Genomic DNA, 25,073 nt, shown 5'->3' on the forward strand with positions numbered 1-25,073 from the left:
CTTCGCATGCTCAGCCACGTCACTCATTCAGTGTCCTGCGAATGGAAAACTACAATGTCCGGTAGCCTTTTGTGTCTGTCAGCTTGTAGTGCTCAGTTAAATACCTTGGCACTGTGAGTACTGTGGTAGTTCATTGAGACTTCCTGTCAGAATGTATCGGCTTGCTCGTACAAGGTATGAGCAAGCCGATACATTGACAGATTTGCAGGAGACCTGCATGGCACCAGCGGCAAAAAATAAGAAATGCACTTTTACCTGCAAAAAAAATTGCCTTTTTTTGTTTTGTTTTTTTAAAGTTAATTTATCCTGAAAGGTAAATTGAGTGGATTTTTTTTTTATCAGGCTGCCATGTCTACTGGGTAGAAATTCACTGATTTTTAATTAAAGTGATACTAAGCACACACACTCTCATTATGTATGTGAATGATGGCACTGCAATTATTTTAATAAAAAAGAAAAACAAAATATGGATACATTTTTTCCTGACAGCTATACAACTGCCACATGACCCAGCTGTTTCCCAGCTTGTCTGCAGGGCAACATATGCAGGAGCAGCTTCTAGTCCACTGCTGCTGGTCACCTGTTCAAAATAATTGCAATAACATGGTGTGGGGAGATATCTGCCAGTCACAGGCCGTCAAGCCTCTCCAGACTGTGTCTTAAAATAAAAGGGAGGTGAAGCCTCCATCAGTCTACATATAGAATCCCACTCTTGTGTTTAGCTGGTTAGTGGGCATGGAGGAGCAGGCTGTCGTTTACCACTGTGTATACACCCACATTTGTGACTCTAGTGACCTGGGCTGCACAGATGTGATAGAGAGGAAATGCTCAGCATAGAAATACACTGAAAACTGAGCATGTGTAGAGCTGCCACCACTGCTCTGCAGAATCTCAAATTGGAGACATAATCAATAGGGGGGGGGAACAGAGAACATCAGGATCAACCAGGTTTTTTGCAGAATACAGAAAACGAATCTCATAGTGACTGAGTGAGTATGAATTGCATACAATACAGCATTTATTGATATATTTTTTTATGTTGTGGGTCTAGCGACACTTTAAGGGCCTGTTCCCACCATCATGTTTTATGTGGGTTACAAAGCAGGATTACAGCATGCTCAAAATGCATAAAAATAGTTAAGGTTACGAACTTCAAAGCTCCTTACCCTGGTGCACTGGATTAAAAGGTAGTGCATTGGGCGTTTGAAAAATCCTGCTTGCTGCATCATTTGTGCGTTTTTGGTACATTATAGCCAACTGCGATGCATAGAAATGCACTTAAAAGGCGTTTTAATTAGTGCAATATATAAGTCACATGTCCATATTTCCAAAAAACATGGATACAACCCAGAACAATTCCAGATACAGTGTGTTTTACAATACAATGATGTGAGCAGGCAGGCCTTAAATCGGTGAGGATAACAATCTAGGGGCATACGTTTCTGACTTGTATCACAGTTGCAGATTGCTGGGCTGCCATGTTAACCTGAGCTTCACTGCCAGTGTCTTGGAACAAGCATACAGCCTGTCTGAAAATCCTACACTCCCGTCTTGCATTCTTATTGCCGCTCAAGTAACTTACCAGGTAGTATAGTTGGGATCAGTTGAACATCTGTCATCTCCCTTATATTTGTCCTCAGAAGTTGTCTTTAATATTACATTTACATTTCCTATAATGTTTTTAAACTTGGTTATAAGCCATTTCAGAACTGATTTTTTTTCTTTTGCTCTCTCTCAGAAGAAAATAATGGCAAATTATCTAAAAAATGTTAAAGCCTCCTTCTAGTTCATAGAGTTAGAAGGACATTGATTATTATCTGTTGCAATTGTTTAATTCTACTCTCTCTCATGTTGTAATATGGAAATGTGAATTATGTCTTGTGCAGGATATGGTATGCATGGGGATTTCCAAAGTCTTGATGTCACACACAGTGCCTTCCGAGGAGTTGAGTTGTGCAATGTGATTGACCTCTGTGAGGTGCATAAACAGGTACAAAGTGTATTGATGAGCTTCCCACTTCTGACGTTTAATGCTGTACTAAGCCGATAGCAGGATAGCGTACCAACGTGATAACAGGGCGCCGTTATTATTATCTCCTTCTATTTATGATTGCAGAAGCTCTTAATCATCTCTAGGGAAATGTCCTAATAAGTATTCTGAATTGGAACAGTAGAAAAAGCTGAGCTGCTGTGACATCACTGGCCTCTGAATCCACCAATTTGTTTCTATAGTTCTGTTCTGCCAATTATCACAGGCTGTACAGAGGACTGAAACACTATTTCTTGCTCCTTGTAGAAGGCATCCACTAAATGCCATCTGTTGCTAGAGTGACCATTTAACTCTGATTTTGATGTATTTACTTATTTATTACAGGTACTTATATATTGCCATCAATTTATTCAGCACATATATTGTACATTCACATTAGTCCCCTGCCCTCTAGGAGCTTACGAAAAATAAAGTCCTTAATGCACATTCATACATACACACTAGTGCCAAATTAGACAGGAGCCATTGAACCTACCAGCACATCTTGGAGTGTGGCAGTCAACCAGAGTACCCGGAGGAAACCCACGCAGGTACAAGGAGAACATGCAAACTCTAGACAGGTAGTGCTGTGGTTGGGATTCGAACCAACAACCCTAGTGCTGTTAGGTACAGAAGTAATAAACCATACAGAGAAATTTTAATTTCTCAAAAAATGTGTTGCCAACATCCCAAAATTTATAGTATAAGGACCCTCAAAAGAGAGACACCAGTACCCCCTGTTACAGCGGTACCGGGGGGTACTGGTGTCTTTCTTTTGAGGGTCCTTATAGTGCTGTTCAGCAAAAGTGCTAACCACTGTGTTTAAAACTAAATTTCTGTTAAAAAATAATTGTTGTGGACCCATGACTCTATTTGCTAGATTTACAAGAAAACCTTTTAATTTAGGTAGTGTGTGTGGGTACTCCGCAGCAAATCATAGTCTTGTCAATGTTTGATATACATCACAGATCGCACAGGGGAGAGGAATAAAAAAAGTAAAATCCCATAGTGAAGCCCATCATGATATAAAAAAAAAAGAGTGTGAAGGTGCTGCTGGTGAAGGATCCCTTTACTTTCACTCTGCATGGATCGTTCCTTCATTGCATTGTTTTGCACTTATGGACTGTTTTTGATTTTTTGTGTTGCATTATTAAGATAGAGTTCTATTTCTTACATGGACACTGTTTATGTACAACTGAATGTTACATATTGTTGCACTATTTGGAGCGCTGCTTTTTTTTTTTTCCTTTCTAATTTACTAACTGGTATCATGGTTTGCCAAGTGGCTGCTGTTTTTCCTTATTTACACCGAGCACAGCTTTTACATTCTTTTACTGTTTGATAGTACTGTTTGATTCTTCTTCCCAGAAGAATGTCTACTTCTGCTTTATTGACTAAAATAAAGTCTTCAATTGTGTGGATCACAACAAGATGTGGCAAATACTGAAAAAAAAATGGGAACACCAGACCACCTTACCTGTCTTCTGAAAAACCTGTATGCAAGTCAGGAAGCAACAGTTAGAAAAGGACATGAAACAACTGACTGGTTCAAAATTGAGAAAGGAATGCATACATACAAGGGTGTATATTGTCACCCTACTTATTTAACTTGTATGCGGAGTACATTGTGCGAAATGACAGGATCGATGAATCGCAAGCCGGATATAAGATCGCCAGGAGAAATAGCAACCTGATAGATGCAAACGATACTACACTAATGGCAGAAAGTGAAGAAGAACTAGAGAGTCTCTTAATGAAGGTGAAAGAGGAGAGCGTAAAAGCTGGCCTGAAATTGAACATTAGGAAAATTAAGATCATAGCAACTGGTCCCATCACTGTTTGGCAAATAGGAGAAGAAATGGAAAGAGTGACAGATTTTATCTTCCTAGGCTCCAAGATCACGGCAGATGGTGACTGTAGCAATGAATTTAAGAGACACTTGATTTTTGGGAGTAAAGCCATGGCAAACCTAGACAACATTATAAAAATCAGAAACATCACCCTACCAACAAAGTGCCATATAGTCAAAGCTATGGTATTCCCAGTAGTAACCCATGGCTGTCAAAGTTGGACCATAAGAAAGGCTGAACGTAGAAGCATAGATACTTTTGAACTATGGTGTTGGAGAAGACTCTTGAAAGTCCCTTGGATGGCAAGAAGATCAAACCAGTCAATCTTGAAGAAAATCAACCCTAAAATATTCACTCAAAGGACCTATCTTGAAGCTGAAACTCAAATACTTTGGCCACCTAATGCGACGAGAGGACTCACTGGAAAAGACCCCGATGCTGGGAAACGTGGAAAGAAAAAGGAGAAGAGGTTGACAGAAAACAAGATGGATAGATCGCATCATCGAAACAATGAACGTGAATTTAAACAAGCTCTGAGAGGCAGTGGAGGATCGAAAAGCCTGGCATGCTTTGGTCCATGAGGTCACGAAGAGTTGGACGTGACTAAACAACTGAATACACACACACATCTTAAATCGTCCAGCTTGATGTAAATAATGATATCCATGTGTTTTATTGTAAAAAAGAATACGTTTGTAATGTTGTACAGCATTTATGCAGGGACAGCTATATTTTCGCCTTTAATTCATATATGCTGCTTCCTGCTTTCTAGTATTGCGTATAATGGTTTTGGTTTACTTGGGTTTCTCACAATGCAGGTCTATGAGTCGGCCACCTCAGTGAAAAAGATTCACTCCCTGGTTACTGATATCCTGTCAAAACAGCTGTTAAGCAGATGTAAAAAGCTTCATTTCAGTCAGTGAGGGCTCCCTCCAGTGGCTAATCTACAAATCTTTATATTTAATACAGTAGCAAAAAAATATGCACTATAAAGTAGGTAAAAATACCTTAAATGAATATGCTCATTGAAAGTGCACTTAGTGTTCCATTTAAGATGCATCTTCTTTTTGCTTTAGATTCAGAGCTGCCGTGGTCGAGTGAGGACTCCTGGTGGGCCGGTAGATGTCCTGGAAGACAGGCTGGGTGAAGAAGGCATTCGCCAGCCGGAGAAGGGGTTAAGTTTACTGGTAAAGGATGTGTTGGGCAAACCGTTAGACAAGACCGAGCAGTTATCAAACTGGGATAAGAGGCCACTCCGAGAAGATCAAATCATCTATGCAGGTACCTTGCTTTGTCACAGAGCAGTTCTTACTGATACGTCTCATCCACTTGGATCTTCCACACATCCCACCAGCTTTCCATAGTATGCAATCCCTTTAATATCTCAGAATGTAAATTCTACTTTTTGAGATGGGATTATTAAAGGGACTTAAAGAGATAATGATAAAAATATGGAGGCTGCCATTGCTGAATGCTCTAAAAATGCTAGTTAATTGGCCATCATGCTGAACTACTGTCTTTAATACTCTCCAAATAATTTAAAACTGAACTGCTGGCAAACAGGTACATGCACAATAAATAAATGTTTTTCTCTCCCTCTCCCCCTCTCCCCCTCTCCCTCTCCCTCTCTCTCCTCCCTCTCCCTCTCTCTCTCCTCCCTCTCCCTCTCTCTCTCCTCCCTCTCCCTCTCTCTCTCCTCCCTCTCCCTCTCTCTCTCCTTCCTCTCCCTCTCCCTCTCTCTCCCTCCATTTTCTGCCTGAGATTTAGACAGTGTCCCTATTCGTCGGTGATGTAAAGTTTGACCTTGGCAGGAAAAGTCATGATTTGCATATAACTTCCCATTCATTCTTATATTTATAAATCTACTGATAGTTTTCATTGAAGTTGACTTCAGCTTCTGCATTTTTTGAATCGTTTGCTCAGTTTAAATTGCTCAGTGACGGGATAAAGCTGGCCATAGATGGATCGAAAATTTAGATGCACGTTTGACCGCTCCCGATCATCAAAGGTCTGTTGAACAATCAATTTCTGCCAAACTGACTTTTTGGAAAGTGTTCTGAGAGTCCCCACTGTGAGAATACAATGTCTTAGCGAAGAGGATTCCTCTATCCACCTCAGCTGTAAAAATATGATCCATCTATGGCCAGCCCTACTTTAAGACAACGAATCCCAACAATCCTGAGCTTAAAGAAATTCAAGAATCTACTAGGTAACTATATTTCCACTCAAAACAGAAGTAACATTTAAGGGTGGACTTCTACTTTAGGATGAACCTGTGCTTTTGCCATGCAGGACAATGTAACAGTTAATTATAATGGTGGCTACAATGGCAACTTAAACTCACATTTCGTTTGGCCACCAGAAGCAAAGAAAATTCTTGGGACATAAGGGTACGTGATTCACTCCCCTTTCTTACATGTGACAATATTGATGCTTGATGATTGGACCAATACTGTCATATGTGGATGGGGATAGTCCTCATCCCTATGTAAGTTTTATGCCACATGCACACTGGATGTCTTTGCAACTGCTGTTAGGTGCGTCTGGCGTTTATTTTTTTCTCCCCTACCTCTTAACTGCCCACATGTTATCCTATGGGTCCATCCACATATCGACCTTTAATGGCAAGAAAAAAAAACCTCTGCCAGTGAGTCCAAGAGTAGCAGAGTTTGGGCAGAAATAATGCTTGACGCTTGTAAACGCGCCTAAAAGTGTGTTAGTGCTAGGCGCATTTATTCTGGCCGAAGAAATTAATTCATGCCCAAGTACTTGACTCCTATAAATGTGCCTAAGCGCTTGTAAAAGTGTCTAACAGGTTTTTTTTTTATGCAAAAATGCTGCTGGCTTCTAGGAGAGTTAAAGATAAAGTCCTGAGTGCATGAGGCCTTAGACTGAGTCTTGGAGATTAAACAGGGTTCCCTTTCTTTGCTTCCAGCAGCCTAATGGGGTGACAAGTAGTGTGGGCTCTCCATAAAAGAAACGGGTTGTGTTTCTCTGCACAAGCATAGCACATGATTGCAGTATAGAGCTTTCCTCATTTACCCTTAAAAAGGGAAGATTCATGAGAAAAATGGGGATATTTAGAGTGCCCACAAGACCATAACAAAGAACATATTACATTTATTAAAAACATGCATTTATTATATTCAAGTAATTAATGTATTCATCAAACATATTGATAACTGCTCATTCCACTGGCTGGGTGTCCAATGAGAATAACAGGATCGGGATCAACATATTTGGCCCCAAAAATTTTGAGCACCAGCCACCAATGGTCATTGGTATCAGGAAAAAGCCATAAGAAATGTCTCACTGGGTTTTACAATTTCTCCCATATCAACCAAACTGGTATAGAGAATGTAAAGATTAGCCTATCCGGTTGAAGTTGTGTCTAGCTGCAAACTTGATTTATTATCAACCATTAAAAGGGATCCTGAAGAAGCCTCAAGATAGGCCAAATATGTTGATCCCGATCTTCCATATGGTTATTCTCATTGGACACCCAGCCAGTGGAATGCGCACTTATCAATGTGTTTTTATGAATATATTATCTACTTTGATATAATGCATGTTTATAATAAATTCAATATGTTCTTTGTTATTGTCTTGTGGGCACTCTAAATATCCCCATTATTCTCATGAATCTTCCCTTTCTAAGGATACACAAGGAAAGCTCTGTACTTATGCAATTTTGATACTTTTGGGGTATATAGCCCGACCTATATAGATAAAATCTCCCACACCGAATTCTAATAAGAGCATAGCACAGCTTCCCGTTATTTAATTTGTCCTGCCTTATCTATATTTCATAAGCTTATTTGAATTTTTCTGTCAGCTTCCCATTTTCTTGTCTATTGTAAGAATAGATTAGTTTTAGGATCAATATTTGTAAATGTAGTTCAGTCACACCTTTTTAACAGACTGCCAGGTGCTTTCCTTGAATGTTCATGGTTGTTTGGCTATGTACAGTATCTGCGTGGCTTCCTGTTATTTGTAATCACTTATTTTAAATTGCTGTATTTAAGCTGGAGCTCCAGACCAATGTAAAGCACTGGGAGCTAGAAAGGGAGTGTGATGATACTTTCACAGTCTAGTGAGTGTGCAGCAACCTGCAGTTGTGAATAATGGTGTCTCCATGTGAGTTGGGCTTCAAATGTGCCTGCCATTCAAACTGCCGACTGCATCTCCTAAAATTTCTAACACCATCTTTTTTCTAGGGTATAAAAATCAACAAATCAGTAACTTAAAGGTTTTACTGAGTGCCTTTTTGACTATGAATGTTATCTTTAGCTTGGAACTGGTTTTGGTGGTTGATAGTTAGTTGAGATGGATCAGAACCCCTGTTTTTATTGCTGTCTGTGACCCCCCTCCTGTTAGGAAAAATAGAGAGGGTAATTCTTCCTGTTTGTTTTCATTGAGAAAGGAAAGAAAATCCCAAATTATGGGCTGACATCAAAACGGTAACAGAGAGGAAATCTCCCAATGGGGCACTAGTTCTGGGGACCCTGGTAACACCTTGGATTCCCTCACTTTGGAGGGATTTTCTCTCACTTCCTGTTTTGGCTATGGATCAGGAGGTGTAGGGAAATCTCCCCATTGGGAGACAGATGGCGGAAAAACAACAAAAAACTTTAATGCTATACATACTCCCCTCTATTGATCTAAGCCAGAGGTCTCCAAAGTTTCTAAACAAAGGGCCAGTTTACTGTCCTTCAAAATTTAGGGGGGCTGGACTATGGTCAGTGGGAGCAGAAAATGTCCTGGCGTCAGTGGGAGTAAACCATGCCCCATCATTGGTTTCAATGGGAGGAATAGTGCCCCATCATTGGTGTCAGTGGGAGAAATAGTGCACCGTCGGTGTCAGGGAGAGGAATAGTGCCCCATTGTCAGTGGCAGGAACTGTGCCTCACTATTGCTGGCAGTGGGGGGGGGGGGAATAATGCCCCAAGGGTCGGAAAAAAGCAAGCTAAAAGCCTCATCAGGCCCCCCAGGCCGCAGTTTGATGAACACTGATCTTGTCTGTAAAAAAGTCTCATACATGTGGTATCCTCGTAATCGGGAGACCTAGCAGAATGTGTATTGGGGTGTAATTATAAGTATGCCCACGCTGTGTGTGAGAAAATGACAACTTTAAAGAAAAAAGTGACAAAAAAATGACCGTACTTTTTACTAAATACCTTTGACTTTCTACTTTTCAAAAAAGGGTTTATTTGCAGAGTATTCGTACTGTCCTGGCATTTTAGAACCTCGTTTAAATGAGATCAGATCAAGACTGATCCATTTTCAAAAATATAGATACCATAGTTTGTCATTTCTATAACTTTCACGCAGACCAATATACACTGATGTGGGTTATTTTTACCAAAGAAATGTAGCAGAATATATTTTGGCCTAAATTTATTAAAAAAGAATATTCATTTGAAAACGTTTACAACATCGGTCGGTCGGTCAGCCGGCAGGCTGGTCTGGTGCACTTACCCCATCTCAACCTAGCTATACAGCGCTTCACCAGCGGCTCACTTTGCAAAGCGGCAGCAGCTTCATAATTATTTACTCTCCACGGGCATATATATTAATTTGCTGTTGTAACACCTGGGTGGGCTCATGGCGCAATGCTCTGCGCTCTGAGCCTACCCTATTTTGAAGCCTATTAGAGCCTATAGCTCTAATCAGGGTCTTCAAAAAAAAACACTCCCGCCGCTGTAATTTAGGCACCAGGTGTCCTGAAGTGGGCCAGAGGCCTGAATGGAGGGTGGCATGAATCTATCCATTATACATATAGGGGGCGACCGCTGAGTTAAAGGGTCACTCCACCTACAAACTTTCAGTTTGATAGTAGCTGGAGCGTTTAACATTTTGACAGACCACCTGAAAGGCTGACGCTTACAACTGTGAGTGGCATTAACCGTGATAGTGCCAAAAGCAAGATATGAAAGTAAACAGCAATAATTTACTAAGTAGTGCCTGTGATTCCCTTTGTATCTTTTACATCTAGCTGCCGATGCCTATTGCTTGTTGGAGGTGTTTGATGCCCTGCTTAACAGCCCTGAGAAGTTTGGGTTAAAACCAGATTTCCAGAAACTGCCCAAAGGAAAACCAAAGCCTCAGCCAAAGATGGACAGATCGCCGCAAAAGACGCCAGCATCACCAAAGCAGGTATGGGACTGAACCAGTTTAGGTGGTCACACTGCTGCCCAAGGACATACTGTCAGCCCTTTTATACCCTGGTCCACCAGTCATGAAAATACCTTTATTCTTACTCACAGCATGGCACCCATGTCTGCCTGAATACAGTCAGGCTGTTGACTAGTGCTTGCATCTGATAGAATGCAGTCACTGTTAGACCAATAACTTTCCACCCTTGGGAGCCTTTGTTCATCTTTTGAGTAAAAAATAAATAAAAACCTCCTTTGATCATCCTGTATATGTTGCAAACTTGATTACCTGCTGCTGTTCTTGACAAATGTAAACCCAATCCCCCAAAATCCCCCCCCCCCATCCCATGGCTTACACCAGGGCTGTCAAGCTCAATTTCATTGCAGGACCCATCAGCATTATGGTTGCCCTCAAAGGTTCAGTTGTATCTGTAAGACTATGTATCCACTTTTTATCCACTTAAATTTTTTAATGTATCTACTCTTTATCATATTAATTAATTGCCTCTGCATTTGGTTATTACTGGTTTTAGTAACTTTCAAAAATGAGTTATTAGGTGAGAGAGCAGCATACAGGAGTATGCGGTGTACAGACTGTAGAGTTCAGGAGTGCGCTACATAGAGGGTGCAGAATTCAGGTGTGAGCTTTGTACAGACTGCAGGGTTGAGGAGTGCGCTACGTATAGAGTTGCAGGGTTTAGGGGTGCACATGCTGTCCTCATCTCACTTCCATCCCTTCTCCTTGGCTCTGACCTCTGCACACATCTCCTTCCACAGCCCTCATCAACACACCCCCCCCCCCAAAGCTTCCTCCCATCTCACCTACCGGTCCGGCTCTTGTACCAGTGTACTATCAGTGTACTAGTCTAGCAGCATAGGCAGCCCTGCCTCACTTTGCAGGGAGATTGTTGGTCAGCATCTGTCCCCACCATGAGTGTGTGCAGAGATCTGTGAGAGACGAGAGTAAAGCTGTCTAGTAAACAGAAGGTTTCTGTGTTTACAAGTGACAGCGGGAAGTGAAGAACGAGGGCTGAAAAAAGCCCTGGGTGCAAAGGCCACATGATGTGATCTAGCGGGCCAGATTTGGCCCATGGGCCTTGCATTTGACACGTGGTTTACACTAACCTCCTGTTGCCCCACCAAAGCAAAGTAAGATGCATTGTTCTGCCTAGTATGAGGAAGCATGCGACTTTCCCATTCCTCTCACAATGCAGCTGAAGATGCCTACCAGTCACTAGGCCCTAGTCACGTGGGAGCAGGGGGAGGATACTCAGGACCCCTTCCTAAACTCCACCCAGTCAGTTTAGGAGCTTACACACATCTTTCCCTACCAGTCTCCTGCAAATGGCAGGGGGGCAGAGGCACAATCTACATAGTGGTACTAGGTCTGTGACTAGAAAAGTATTGAAGCTGAATGGCCATAGCGCATCTAGGAAATTATTGTAGCATTTCCAGAAGGAGGCTAGCAACCAAAGGGTTATCTGTAGATTAGACAATGTTGTGTAACATAAATTTAAATGATGACATAGAATACTATAATCTAAAATCTCCATTCTCTATATCTTAGAAGCTGGAAACACGAACAGATGAAACGAGAAGCAATCCCAGTAATAAGCCTTTGTCCCCCAGAGAATTCAGTGTCATCTGTGACAACATGCTGCAGGGACTGGGGCGCTACTTGCGTTGTCTGGGTGTCGATGTCCTAATGCTGGATAATGATGATGACCACAGGAGAGCTGCAGAGGTAAGTGGACTTTCAGATTATGTTTTATCTTCTTGCCACAAATGTAGTTAAAGCAGAACTAAACCTAACTTGTCAATAACTGTGAGCGGAGGCAGCTCATGCTATATCTCTTCTGCAATAATACGCAGTTACCTGCATGCTCCATTTTTTCTTTTGAATGTACGTTGAGTTGCACATGCGCAGCTCAGAGTGCATTCCGGGCACACTCCAGCTGTGCCGGGATGACTTACTTCAGTGCTCATGTGTGAGGGTTGTAATCACTGAATCACTGGAAGGCGAGTACATTTTGAACATTAGATTCACTTTAAATATCTGTGATATTATTGTCAGTTAAATATAACTGATATTTTTCTTAGAAACCTATTTGACCAAAGGTCTGTAGACACCTTACCATTAAACCTATAAGAGCTTGTTGGATATCCTATTCCGAAAATATGAACATTAATAGTGACTTCACTCATGTGAAAGTGAAGCTGCCTTCCTTAAAGTGAAAAATGTCACCATCAATAATTATAAAAAGAAAAGAAAAATGGTGCTAGCACAACCGAATCTCCACACCAAGTGAAGAAACTTGACTGATGTTCTTCCAGTAGTGCACCACCTCACATCACCACCACAAAAAATGCGCACTCACCACCCGCCAGTCCATTAACTTCTAAATTAATAAAGGTCAATCAGCGCCTGTGGAATTAGCCATATACACCAAACCGATCACACCGTTCCTTAGTAGATCTTCTGAGATAGCATCCTATTATCTTTTAATCGGTCCAGGAACAACACAACATCACCTTCAAAGAAATTTAAGCCGTGTAGCATTTTATTATAGCAGATAAAAAGTATTCCACTCACTTTTAAAAGTCACCAACCTTGGCAGGAACCTGATGGCTTTCTGAAGACGCGATTGGCAAAACTAGTTGAGGCTCCACGCATGCCGTCACTTCTGGGTTCCTTCTGAGGTCACATCCGGCTCAAACTTGTGTTTGGAAAACACAGCAGTTCCTAGTCTGAGAGACAGCGGTTCGAGTTCCTGAAAAGGCTGTTTACATCGGTGCCGAGGCATTTCTTTGGTGGTCTGATGTTTTCATGCTCCAGGAGTGATTAAAAGATGATAGAATATAATCTCAGATGATCTACTAAGGAATCGTGTGATCTATTTGGAGGTGTATATGGCTAATTCCACATTGAATATTAACTTTTATCAATTTAGAGGTCACTGGACTGGCAGTGAGTGCGCATTTTCTGTGGTGGTGGTGTGAGGTAGTGCACTAATGGAAGAACATCGGTCAAATATAGAAAACGTCTTCACTTGGTATGGGGATTAATGTACACAATTTTTATGGACATTTGGTTGCGTTAGCGTTATTTTTGTTTTTATAATGGATATGGAGTTGCAGCTTTAACAGCCTCCACTCTTCTGAGAAGGCTTTCTACAAGATTTTAGTGTTTTGTGGGAATTTGCAACCATTTAGCAAATGAAGGACATCTGTGAGGTTAGTAATTGATGTTGGATGGGAAGATCTGTCTTGTTGACAGTGTCCAGTTTGTCCGACTTGAGTTCCTCCACACCAAACGATGTCTTTATGGAGATTTTTATAGCACTGGTTTTGTGCACAGGGGCACCATCATTCTGGAACAGAAAACTGCCATCCCAAAGCTGTTGTCACAAGGTTGGAAGTGCAAAATATTCTAAAGCCAGGTTCACATTGGGGCAATTTGACATGTCAAATCGCATGCCAAATCGCCAGTTTAGCAATTCCCAAAAGTACCCTGTACTACTTTTGGCAACTTCGGGTGGTCCAGCTGAAATCGCACGATTTCTCACCCATATCAGTGTCACCTTACCCAAAATATCCTTGTATTCTCTAGGCCTTGCAGCACCCTTCACTGCATGAACCTGCACTCAATAGTTTGGATAGGTCGCCACAAACCATTGGCCATTATAAGTGTACATTTATGTCTTTCATTACAGCATTACCTTTTTACAGCATTAGTTATTTAAGTGATGTCACTTTCACCACAGTTCCAAAGCATTAAATATTTTGCAACAGGGTCTTTGTTACAGTTATACATCAGAACAAATAAAAAATAAAATATACCCTAACAATTCATGTCTCTTATTTGGTGTCTTTTGGTCTGCTAACTATACTATTCAAAGTGTTTTTATATCTGCTTGAGAAGTTCAAAAAATACCTGTTAAACTTGTCAGAAATTCAGAGCTGTCCTGTGTACACTTCCTGTGTTCTATGAAGGAGTCAAATTAGCCCTCCTAGTTTTTATCTTGGACTACAATATAATGTGTGTCTATGTTGTAGAAAGAAGAGTGTGAGAGGGTTTAGGTCGTTAAGCAAAAGGCATCTAGGCAGGGCTGTCACCACTCGGGCTCACCACTCATGGTTAACTGTTGATCAAGATTCTCTGATGTACAGTTAGACATGGCATCCTTTATAGAACCATTTATTCCAGCTTCTAAACTGCTGCTTTCAGTGTGCTGGTTATCATTCATGCAGCACATGAACAGGACTTTTGGATCAGATATACTTCAGGGCCTTTAAAGTTGATCCATCCAAAATGTTCACTTTGGCTGGAGTGGGGACAGGTTAGAACCCAGACAGTTTTAACTTCCCTCTGTGGCCCTGTTATGGAAAACTTCCCCTCACCTTCTGTCCTAATGACACGTTGTCGCCATGTTTCTATGTAAAAACAAAGGCCTTAAAATAATTATAAAATATAAATATATATATATATTTTTTTTTGACAGTGTGATCATGTATAGCCTTTAAATTTAAAATCGTTTATTTTGTGTCATAGATTGCCAGAGAAGATGGGAGAGTCATTCTGACCTGTGGACTGCCCTACCAGACGGTGAGAAGATTTAGGGGTTTATTTTTTGAGAAATGTATTCTGAGCAGATTATAGAAATGTAAATGTGATGAGGTTTTTGGTTGGTCTATTTTTTTATTTAATTTTTTTAAGTGTTACTAAACCCAGGACCCTGCATTCACTATATATGGTCTCCCACAGTACACAGAACATGAAAATGCAATTATTTTAGTAAATATAAACTGATACTGAACCTTTTCTCATCAGCAGCATATAGCAGCCTTGTGACTTCTAGCAGTTCCTAATAAACCTTGTAGGAGGAGAAGTTTTTATTCTCCCCTGATCCTCTGTCTGGACAGTGCTTATTGGCCCTGTGCTGATCACATGCACCCTCCCAAGAAAAAAACAAAATACTCTAGCAGTACATACCAAACTGAGCATGTGCTGACTGTCCACTGTCTCTGTAAATATCAGGTTATATTTTTGGAGACAGTGGAAGAAGAGGAGGATCAGAGAGACAGGATCAAACAGCCTTTATACACAATGCAAAGGATTTTACTGTTGTGGGTTTAGTAACACTTTACGTTTATCAGCTATATTATATCCTTATTTATGTTATTTGCATAAAATCCTTAAAGCAGAACATTGCCCATAACAACTTGATAAAAAAATAATGTGCTTTAACAGAGAACATACATTCTGCATTAATAATTATGCTACCAAAATTAGTATGTGCTATAAATCTTCATCCTGCATTGCTCCTGTTCCTTCCTCCTGGAGGCTGCCATTTTGCTGAAGCCCAGAGCCTCTGAACAGCAGTAAATCATAAAGTGGAATTAAACCCATCAATTTAATTAAAAAAAACTTTATATTCCTGGAATGCTAGGGTTGCTAACTGTCACATTTACTTGTGTCCTCAACCAAACTGTTAAACTATCAAATGACTGGTGTCATATCTGATCACATATGCAGCACCATGGCAACTGCAGATAAAACAGAGGCTAAGATAGCAGCTTTCATTCACTGTACAGGATAGGTGGGTTTAGTTCAGCTTTAGAACTGTCAGCAGATCGGCCTCTACAAATTCGGCAGTACCTAAAAATAGAGCGCAACTGAGCATGTGCAGAGCAGGGTGAGACAGTGCATTACTGGATTTTAGACCATATAGACACTTCTTTTTAATGTTTTACATAGCTATACCTGCAAAATGGGCCAGCCTGAAGTGATCTAGCAGGACATTTCCCAACTAACATGCCACTTTAAATGTAAACAGGTGCTTCCCTTTAGAAGTATGTGCAGTGCATGCTGGGCTGCCTAAACCCAGCACTAGCTGCACAGTTTTTGACAACTCTTGCAGACTGAAAAGCTAGATAGTATTTTTTTGGCTAGTAGAGTAGTAGGGGAGGCATGTTCCTTTTTTGAGACAAAAATATAAATATGTGAATAGGAATATACAGATTATGAGATAATCCAGTACAAAGTCCAACAAATATATTCCAATAAAAATTTTCAGTGATTTCAATGGGTCTTCCACACCATCCAACACTTTAAGTGATCTTGTGAATTAACAACACCACCAATGGCTGAAGGGCTTGCTTACCATATCAACTGGACCTCTCATCACAAAAGGTCATACAAGCCTATGGCTCCATACCCAGCCAAGGCCTTTATCCGGTCCATCTCCTGAACATGGAATATCAATTCTTCTGCACAATGTTTGTAGAAGTACTCCAAAAAAGAAGAGACTCTGCATAGAGTAAAAGTCTTCACGCTTTAATTCTCTTAAAAATAAACGTACAAAGGGACATATTGCAGTGTAAACACCTGAATTTGCATGTGTAACCGGCATACTTACAGAAAAACCTGTCTCCCGGGACACGAGTGTAGCAGTAACATCAGTGCTTCACTCCTCCATACACGTTTCGTCATACATTTGATGAAACGTGCCCCTGAAAGACGTCAAACAGACTGGATAAAGGCCCTGGCTGGTTATGGAGCCATAGGCGTGTATGACCTTTTGTGATGAGAGGTCCAGTCGATCTGGTAAGCAAGCCCTTCAGCCATTGGTGGTGGTGGTGGTAATTCACAAGATCACTTAAGGTGTTGGATGGTGTGGAAAATGCATTGAAATCACTGAATGTTTTCACTGGAATATATTTATTTGTTGGACTTTGTACTGGATTATACTTCATCTCATCATCTGTATATTCTTATTTACATATTTATATTTTTTCACTTTTTATTATGCATGCATTATGAGTAGTCTTGCTTTTTTAATACCTTTAGCGCAGCTTATTTTGTATGTATTTTTTCCACTGTGTTTGTATCGCACAGTTGTTTATTGTTGCTAGATCACGTTTGTTCCCAATTAGCTCTGTTTTCTTTGCTGTACATGGTACTATAAATCCAGAGAAATCCCAACAAGTTGCTACTTGGACCTTACACGTGACAGAGGACACTTTTCACCCCTAATTGATGCTATTGGGGGCCCAAAGTGTCCAATTACCAAGCTGGTATATGGCTGGAAAGGAGTAATGTACTCCCTATCTTTTGAAACACTGGGTATTTCTTCATTCCTGGCACTCAATCAGAGCAGTTGGGGAGCAAAAGAAACATGGAAATGTGCAATATGGGATGGAAACAGTTAAATGTACATGTAGCTTAGTCTTGCATGGTTACAGGTTATGCAATGGGCAAAGCATTGGCAATTACTTCAAAATACTCAGTTTTTTCATTTTTTCGGACTTTCACAGCTTCGCTCACAAATTGGTGAAGGGAGATGTTTTTCTGTAGACTGCTCAGAGAAAGCACGACAGCAAGCAATCAAGGTTCTAAAACATTTTAATGTTCGTGTCTCCCTCTCTGATGTGTTCAGTCGCTGCCAGGTAAGGTGTTTGCCAGTATTCCTCTAGAGTTGTATTTATCAAAGTTACAATGTTATGTACTCCCTAAGAACATCTAGTGTTCTTGAGGTCCCCCATGCTGAATGTAAATACCCTCTAAATTGTGTGTGTGGGATTCCCAGGCTTCACAATGTGCTGTCATTTTTCTGGAAACCTCTTTAAGTCATCAGAATGTTACAAGCTTTTTTTTTTTTCGTTTGTAAAATGGTTATAGTTACTTGAAATACTTAGAGTCCTTTCACATGGCCATCACCCGGGGCGTTTTTGCGGTGCTTTTTGAGCGCTAGGGGCTAAGGGCTTTTAACCCTGCTAACTGCTGAATAAAGGGTTAAAAGTGCCCACAAAGTGCCACTGCCGAGGCGCTGCCCATTGATTTCAATGGGCAGGGGCACCTTAAAGAAGCTGCTTGCAGGACTTTTTTTGATGTCCTGCCAGTGCAGCTCCCCAGTGTGAAGGCACTCGGGCTTTTTACATTGGGATTGCAGATGAGGCTTTTTTCAGGTGCTTTACATGCGCTATTTTTAGAGCTAAAGTACCTGAAAAACGCCTCCAGTGTTAAAGGGGTCTTTAAAGTTTTTATCTCCAAGCAAGCAACCAAATATGATATTGAAACACATGTATGAGAACTGCTTTGCCTGCAAAACCATTTTCAATTCTGTGAAGCCAGTTTTGTCATCCAGGCACCGCTGGATGTGCTTCCAGGGAAAGGGGACCTCAAAGCAAAGCTGTTCTCTTTCCTTTGAAGGGTTTGCTTTAAATGTGAACAAAACAAGCACAATGCTTATATTACCCTAACACCCTTCATGGTATAGACTCAGAGCAACAGGGGCATAATTTAGACTCTCCTGGCTTTCCAAGTGTTAAAAAAGGAAAAAATACACAATGCAGGGGAAAGCTGCGCTGTGAGCAATATATCCAGTCGCCGGGCTGACACGAAATGTATTTTTTAGAACAAGTTTTTCTGGTTTGTAATCCAAACTTCATTGTTCCTCTACACTCGAAAGCTGAGATGAAAGCAAGAGGCGCTCACAGGAAGCAATGACAACCATTGTCTGATTATTATTTATTTAAACCTTTTTTTATACATATATTTTTACAAGAAAAGATAGATTTTGATGGTTATCTGGCATTCAGGTATGAGGCATAAATAACGTGTAATTACCCGCATGCTCAGTGCTAAGTGGAATTTACCAAGGGTGTGGATCGGGTCCTATGTACAGACTGGAGAGACCCCCTCCTGCAGATTGCCTGTAGGCGAGAAAGGCGATCCTTCTGCCTGGAAATTAGTTACATCGTTAAAATAAAAAAGATCCAAGTTCAACCTTAGAGACCCCATCACCAGCTTATAAAATTGTAGTTAAAAGCACAGAAAAATAAAGTATTTGAAATTCTTGCAGTATTTTTCCTTTCTGTAAATCATTTTTAATAACTTACAAAATGCCTTAGAACTGCTAGAAAATGTGACTACTATAAGAAGAGTCCATTCCCCAGAACAGTCCCCCTCCTTTCATGTCATAGCCCTCTCCTCTTTTGACAGTGCCTAACTACTCTCTGTGCTAGTCCAGCTCCTCCTGCAGTACCATCATCCACATACTGAAATAGAAGGTGTGTGTTTAGTATCACTGTAACCTGAATGCTAAAACCTAAACTATTAACCCTTTATACCCAACTTAACCCTAACCTTTAAACGGTCAGCTCACCGAAAAAAATTATATTTTAGTTATAGGTGACTCTTTCCCCTGGCTTCATATATGTATTGGACAGTCCAACGGGGGTAATTCCCAGCACTGTTCCTGTCCACCTGGGTATCCTGGATGTTCTTATCCACATTTGTGTGTTCCAGCTCTTCCTGTCACATTTTCTGTCATCCAGTAGGGAAAGTATGATACCCTCATAATGGTCACAGCAAGAGTTCAGACTAAGGGACCTAGAGCAGAGATTCCACCAATAGTCTCAAAGAAACAGAAAACCTGTCAGGTTTTTTTAACCTTCCAGCATCTACCAGACACTAAAAGAAGGGTTTTGGTGGACTGATCCTTTAAGCTCAGCCACTTAAATCTTGAACCAAACCTTGACCTTGTCCCTAATGCTATTGCTAATCTTTCTCATTGGGTGCTGGAGGTTTTTAAAAGCACATTTTCCTGTGCCAAGATCCACCAGCACATTCTAGATTAGGCAGCACAAATACATTTTAGAGATGTACATGTTTATCTTGACTCTACACCTTTAAACAGACTTGAGAAAGCACATAACTTAAAATAATGTATCCAGGCAAATGAACTCTTCAGGAATGTGCAGGGAAAGGACACTGGGTGACCCGTTTCTAGTCATTCTGCTTTTAAAAGATGCATGTACCATGTAATCATATGCCTAGGGCGACACTGCTTAATGAGGAAGCTTTAAAGTTCAAGTTCACCTTTCTCACAGTTCCTTTGTGCAAAATATTTTCTGTGCATTCTTTATTTTGTCATGGGGTTTAAAGTTAACCTGTCATAAAACTGTTGAGTTCAGAATGAGCATATAATGACAATATGCCAATTATTTCACCAAAAGCTACATATAGAAACAATCGGATCCAAAGATATAAGCAGCTAAAGTTACATGCAGATCTTGACGTGACTAAAAGTAGAGATTGAGCTCAGCTGTGTTTTCATTGATTCTGTTTCTAATGAGGATATGTTCCCTTTATTTCCTCTCACCAAGACACAAAGGGGGATATTTACTAAAACTGGAGCACTCAGAATCTGGTGCAGCTATGCATGGTAGCCAATCGGCTTCTAAATTCTGCTTGTTCAAGTAAAGCGGAGTTCCCCCCATAAATGGATGTTGGCACCTGCACCCGGGGACAGGTCGGCTTCGGGTGAGGACATTGCAGGCCCCCTGGACAGGTATGCGACCTTATATTAAAAGTCAGAAGCTGCAGTATTTGTAGCTGATGACTTTTATTTATTTATTTTCCTAGGCGGAACTCCGTTTTGAGCTTTGAGAAAAAAACCTGGAAGCTGAGTTATACCAGATTTTCATGCTCTAGTTTTAGTAAATCCAAAGTTTGTATTCTCATTTCCATCCAGTAAATGGAGCTCTTGGTTTATCTTTGTGTTTTTCAGCCTCTCCTTAGCTACTGTGTTAACAGCCTGTTGTTTACAGATCTCACCGGCTCAAGCTGAAATGACTACACATCCGTAAATGAGTTGGAGCAGTGATTTATCCTCCCCTTTACTATGTTTAGGCTGGCATACATTATGTGTTTGTGTTTTTTTTTTTGTTGTTCAACTAGTGGGTTGAACAAGAAAAAAAAAATGTAAAAAAATGACCTAGCTCCCCCATCTACACATTAGATGCGGATGGGGGAAATCTTTCCACTGAGCTATAGTGTTCTGACGGCAGGGATATTCTCCTCGTCATAAGAATACACCCATCAGTGCTGCTGGCTATAGCCGGCGACACTGATCGATCAGGAAAAACCCGACGGGCAGGTTGTACAGAATTCAGTGAGCAGATCGACTTCCGCATGACCAGCCTGCCCATTTGTGGCTCAAAATTTGGCCAGTCTCTGCTGAACCAGCTGAATTTTTATCCATCTATGGCCGCCTTTAGTATGTGAAGTTCTGAACATGACAGTCTGAAGGTAAACAGCTTCTGCTATGCTGCCTCTGTAAAAAGCCAATGGCCCTCTGGGAATCCTGCATCACAGATGCATTCTTTATTCAAAGTCTATTTCTAAAACAAAGATTTTATATAAATAAGCTGTTGTAATATGTCAGTTTAAAACAAACAAAGTAGACGTTTCAGTGGTAATAACTACCATTCATATTCTTCCTTCCATTTTTAAACCTGTGATGATAATGTTTGGAATGCAGTTGTTATGAGCAACATAGTTTTATCTTTCATGTATTTGGATAACAGGAACTGTGGGTTATGCTTACTAGAGAAAAGGGTATTTTTGGTTTCTGTGGCATTTTACATAGCAGCATCAGCATAATCTTCAAGCAGATAAATCCAGTTTAATGCTATTCCCTGTTCACTTCTGAATTCCAAGTCCAGGTCGTCCACATTGACCCTCCAGGCTCAGCTCGGCGCACTGGCTCCTTCCCACAGACTGTCCTCTTCTCCCCTGCCAAGATCTCTGTATCTTCACAGATGCAACAGAGCGTTACGGTCAGGGATCGGGAAACTAGCCAGACCTGGGGTCTTTAAACTCTGTCCTGTAATTGCTCCCCTTGATACTTTGGAGGATCAGATATTTTTTTCCTCACTCCCTTGACATTCTCCTGTTGCAGTCAGAGCTTCTGGATGTTTTATGTCTATTTGTGAAACAGTGAGATTTTTCAAGGGACATTTTGGGGGACATTCCAGTCTCAAAAGAACATTTTGAAATTTAAACTTTTATCGAACCAAGCCTGTTCCAAAGCTTCATTCTGTCTGAAATTTGGTGCATTTCTTATGTCATAGAATCTTGAGCATACAAAATTGCAGATCGTGTGTTCTCTATAAGCTCACTGAGGCCTCTCTGGCACAGATAACATAAGAGGGAGGTCACATGCCTTAGCAAAATATAAAAAGAGGCTTCTGTCATATTCATAATCAGTATGTAATGTCTGCTGAATCCGTTTTTGAAGAACAACCTTAAACCTAGGAGAAGGAGAAGTTCAAGCAATACACTTACCTTTAAAGTGATTGCAATGTCTTGTTTTTTTTTCTATAAAAATAACAACCAATTATACTTACCTGCTTTGTTGCAGTAGATCTGCACAGGGCAGTCCATATCCTCCTCTTCTCGGGTCCCTGTTCTGTACTCCTGGCCCCTCCCTCCTGCAGAGTGCCCCTCAGCAAGCAGCTTTTTATGGGGGGTACCCGAGTCAAGTCACAGCTCCCTGTGTTCATTCAGACTTTGGAGCCATGGCCCCGGCACTGCCCCCTCTCTCCTGATTGGTTAACTGACTCAGACAATGGCGGGAGCCAATCAGGAGGGAGAGTCTCGGGAGGCTGAGACACTCTTGGACACCGCTGGACAGAGAATGGGGCTCAGGTAAGTATTAGGGGGGCTGAGGGGGAGGCTGCTGCACACAGAAAGCTTTTTATCTTAATGCATAGAATACATTAGGATAAAAAAAACTTCTGCCTTTATAATCACACAGCCATAAAAATGTTACTCATGTTTACTGGAACAAAAGTTCCCACATAAATGATACTTTCTTTTGGATCTGTTTTTTAAATGTGTAAAATTGTTCTGTTTTTTTTTTTTCAATGCCAGAATGCAAATGCATATCCTCAAATGTAGATTTTTGGATTTTGTGTTTTGGATCGGACAGTTATGTAAGTCTTCATTAAAAACAATGAAGCTGCGTTTAGATCTGTAGATAAATTTTTTTTTTTTTTTACGACTGTGTGAATGTAGCCTTAAAGCGGAAGTCCACCGGGACTCCGCGTTTTTTTTTTTTTTTTTTTAAAAGCCAGCAGCTACAAATACTGCAGCTGCTGACTTTTAAAATAGTGACACTTACCTGTCCAGCGCGCCCGCGATGTCGGCACCCGAAGCCGATCGCTAGGTCGTCTGTCGGGTCCTGCCGCCGCCATCTTGGGTATGGGAATCAGGAAATGGAGCCTTTCGGCTTCATTTCCCGGTTCCCTACTGCGCATGCGCGAATTGCGCTGCACAATAAGGATGCTCCCCGCTGCCTCTGGGAGCTGTGTGTTTCCCAGCAGGCAGCGGGGCACTTGCGGGAAGGGGCGGGCACTTGCGGAAAGGGGCGTAAGTTACGCCCCTTTCCGCAGAGAGCTGTCCCGGAAGTGGGTGCAGTTACCTGGATTATCCAGGTAACTGCACCCCCCTCCCCCCTGAAAGGTGCCGATTGTGGCACCGGAGGGGGGGAGGGTTCCGATGAGCGGAAGGTCCACTTTAGGGTGGACCTCCGCTTTAAAGTGGTTGTAAAACAGACATGAATATGAACAAAGTCTATCCCTCTATAGTTTGTACTCGTCTCATTTAAAAGCACTATGTGTGTCACTTATGTCTGCTGCCTCCTTCCTCTGCTATCATCATGAATCGCTGCTGACACATTTTCCTGACTCCAAGAGAAAAAAAAGGTGACAGGGGAGGGAGCTGCAGCTGATTGACAGCCCTGAGCTCTGTTGCTGTATGAAGGTGGGGGGGGGGGACTTCCCTCCAATCAGCTCTCAGAGCTCTCAGAGCTCTCCACGCTGAACTCTGCCGAGTGTAATTTCAGCTCTCTGCCCCTTTTTTCTGGCATCTCACACAAGCTTTAAAATGAATAACTTTGAACAGATGTAGAATGGAGAAGACCACAGATAAACAGATACACCTTTTGTAGGAGGATTTGTTTATTCTCTGTGTATCACCTGAGGCCAGTCACTTCACTGGGTATATGGAAGGGTTTACAACCACTTTAAAGTAACTAATAACCCACTCTCTCTCTTAAATTCTCTTAATTCTTAAGGCAGAAGGTGTTTTATCATAATGCATTCTATGCATTAAGATAAAAATCCTTCTGTTTGCAGCAGCCCCCCTAATATTTACCTGAGCCCCATCTCAATCCAGCGATGTTGCACGAGAGCCAGGAAAACTGGGGACTCTCCCTCGTTGGCTGAGACAGCAGCGAGCACCATTGGCTCCCGCTGTTGTCAAGCAAAGTCAGTGAGCCAATAAGGAGAGAGAGGGGGCGGGAGAGTCGCGGCTCAGCTCGGGTACCCCCATACTAAGCTGCTTGCTGTGGGGGCACTCTGCAGGAGGAAGGGACCAGGAGTGCCAGTGAGGAATCCGAGAAGAGGAGTATCTGGGCTGCTCTGTGCAATACTACAAGAATTGAATATCATTTTATATAATTTAAGTGGATTTCTGCTTCCGTAGTTAAATATATATACATTCACACACCATAGCTAAAGAAATAATTTTTTTTTACGAATTTCTTACCTTTTAGATGATTCTGAGGAGAAAGTGTCATGGCAGATTGTAAGCGTTTCTCAGGGCTGGCATTACCTATAGGCAAGGTAGGCACTGGCCTAGAGCACACACCAGTGTGGGCGCTCCCACCATCTGTGCCCCGCAGCAGGAGGATCAGGGCAGAATACAGCTGCTCTTGCCCACAAACAATCCCTCGGATCCATGCTCCTTATGGGGGCCCGGGCACCGTCACTTCACAGGGAGGTTCAGCGGCAGCTTCAGAATTCATGCAGGATGTGTACAGTCAGAGTCAGCCAGTGTACACATCCTGTTTCCCCCGAATCCCGCCATGGCTCCCGGGTAATCATATTCCCTGAGGGGGGCCCCAACAGTTTACCCAGGGGGCCGGGAGACTCTAGATCAAAAGGGGCCTTTTTCTTTTTTGGGCACATGCTTCTGCGGTGGAAGTATCTCTTAGTCCCTGCTGCTGTGCTGGCAGAGTTATTTGACTTGCCCTGCACACTGCCTGACTCCTTCAGCAAGTAAGTGATGAGAGAATCGGGCAGAAGAAGAGCGCTGGCAGACTGACTGAAGCCTGGAAGTGATCAGTGCAGGCAGGCAGAGCAGCAGAGTCCATGTGATGTCCACCCGTTTAGCAGCCAGCCCAGTGA

At 41.7% G+C, this 25,073-nt stretch overlaps 1 protein-coding gene across 4 annotated transcripts in view; it reads left to right on the top strand.

Moving 5' to 3' along the window:
* Window positions 1-25,073, top strand: part of EXD3 (exonuclease 3'-5' domain containing 3) — a 517,417-nt gene that overhangs the window by 254,370 nt on the left and 237,974 nt on the right. For all 4 annotated transcript variants that reach the window (XM_077476832.1, XM_077476824.1, XM_077476841.1 and 1 more), the window contains 6 exons: window positions 1,887-1,990; window positions 4,956-5,160; window positions 9,875-10,035; window positions 11,602-11,778; window positions 14,587-14,640; window positions 17,352-17,483. In XM_077476832.1, coding sequence (XP_077332958.1) covers window positions 1,887-1,990; window positions 4,956-5,160; window positions 9,875-10,035; window positions 11,602-11,778; window positions 14,587-14,640; window positions 17,352-17,483 — 833 coding nt within the window. The remainder of the gene's footprint in view (window positions 1-1,886; window positions 1,991-4,955; window positions 5,161-9,874; window positions 10,036-11,601; window positions 11,779-14,586; window positions 14,641-17,351; window positions 17,484-25,073) is intronic.

The sequence above is a fragment of the Lithobates pipiens genome, unplaced genomic scaffold, assembly GCF_037356315.1.
Source record: "Lithobates pipiens isolate NorthernLeopardFrog02 unplaced genomic scaffold, aLitPip1_a1.2 Scaffold_1, whole genome shotgun sequence".
Lineage (NCBI taxonomy): Eukaryota > Metazoa > Chordata > Amphibia > Anura > Ranidae > Lithobates > Lithobates pipiens.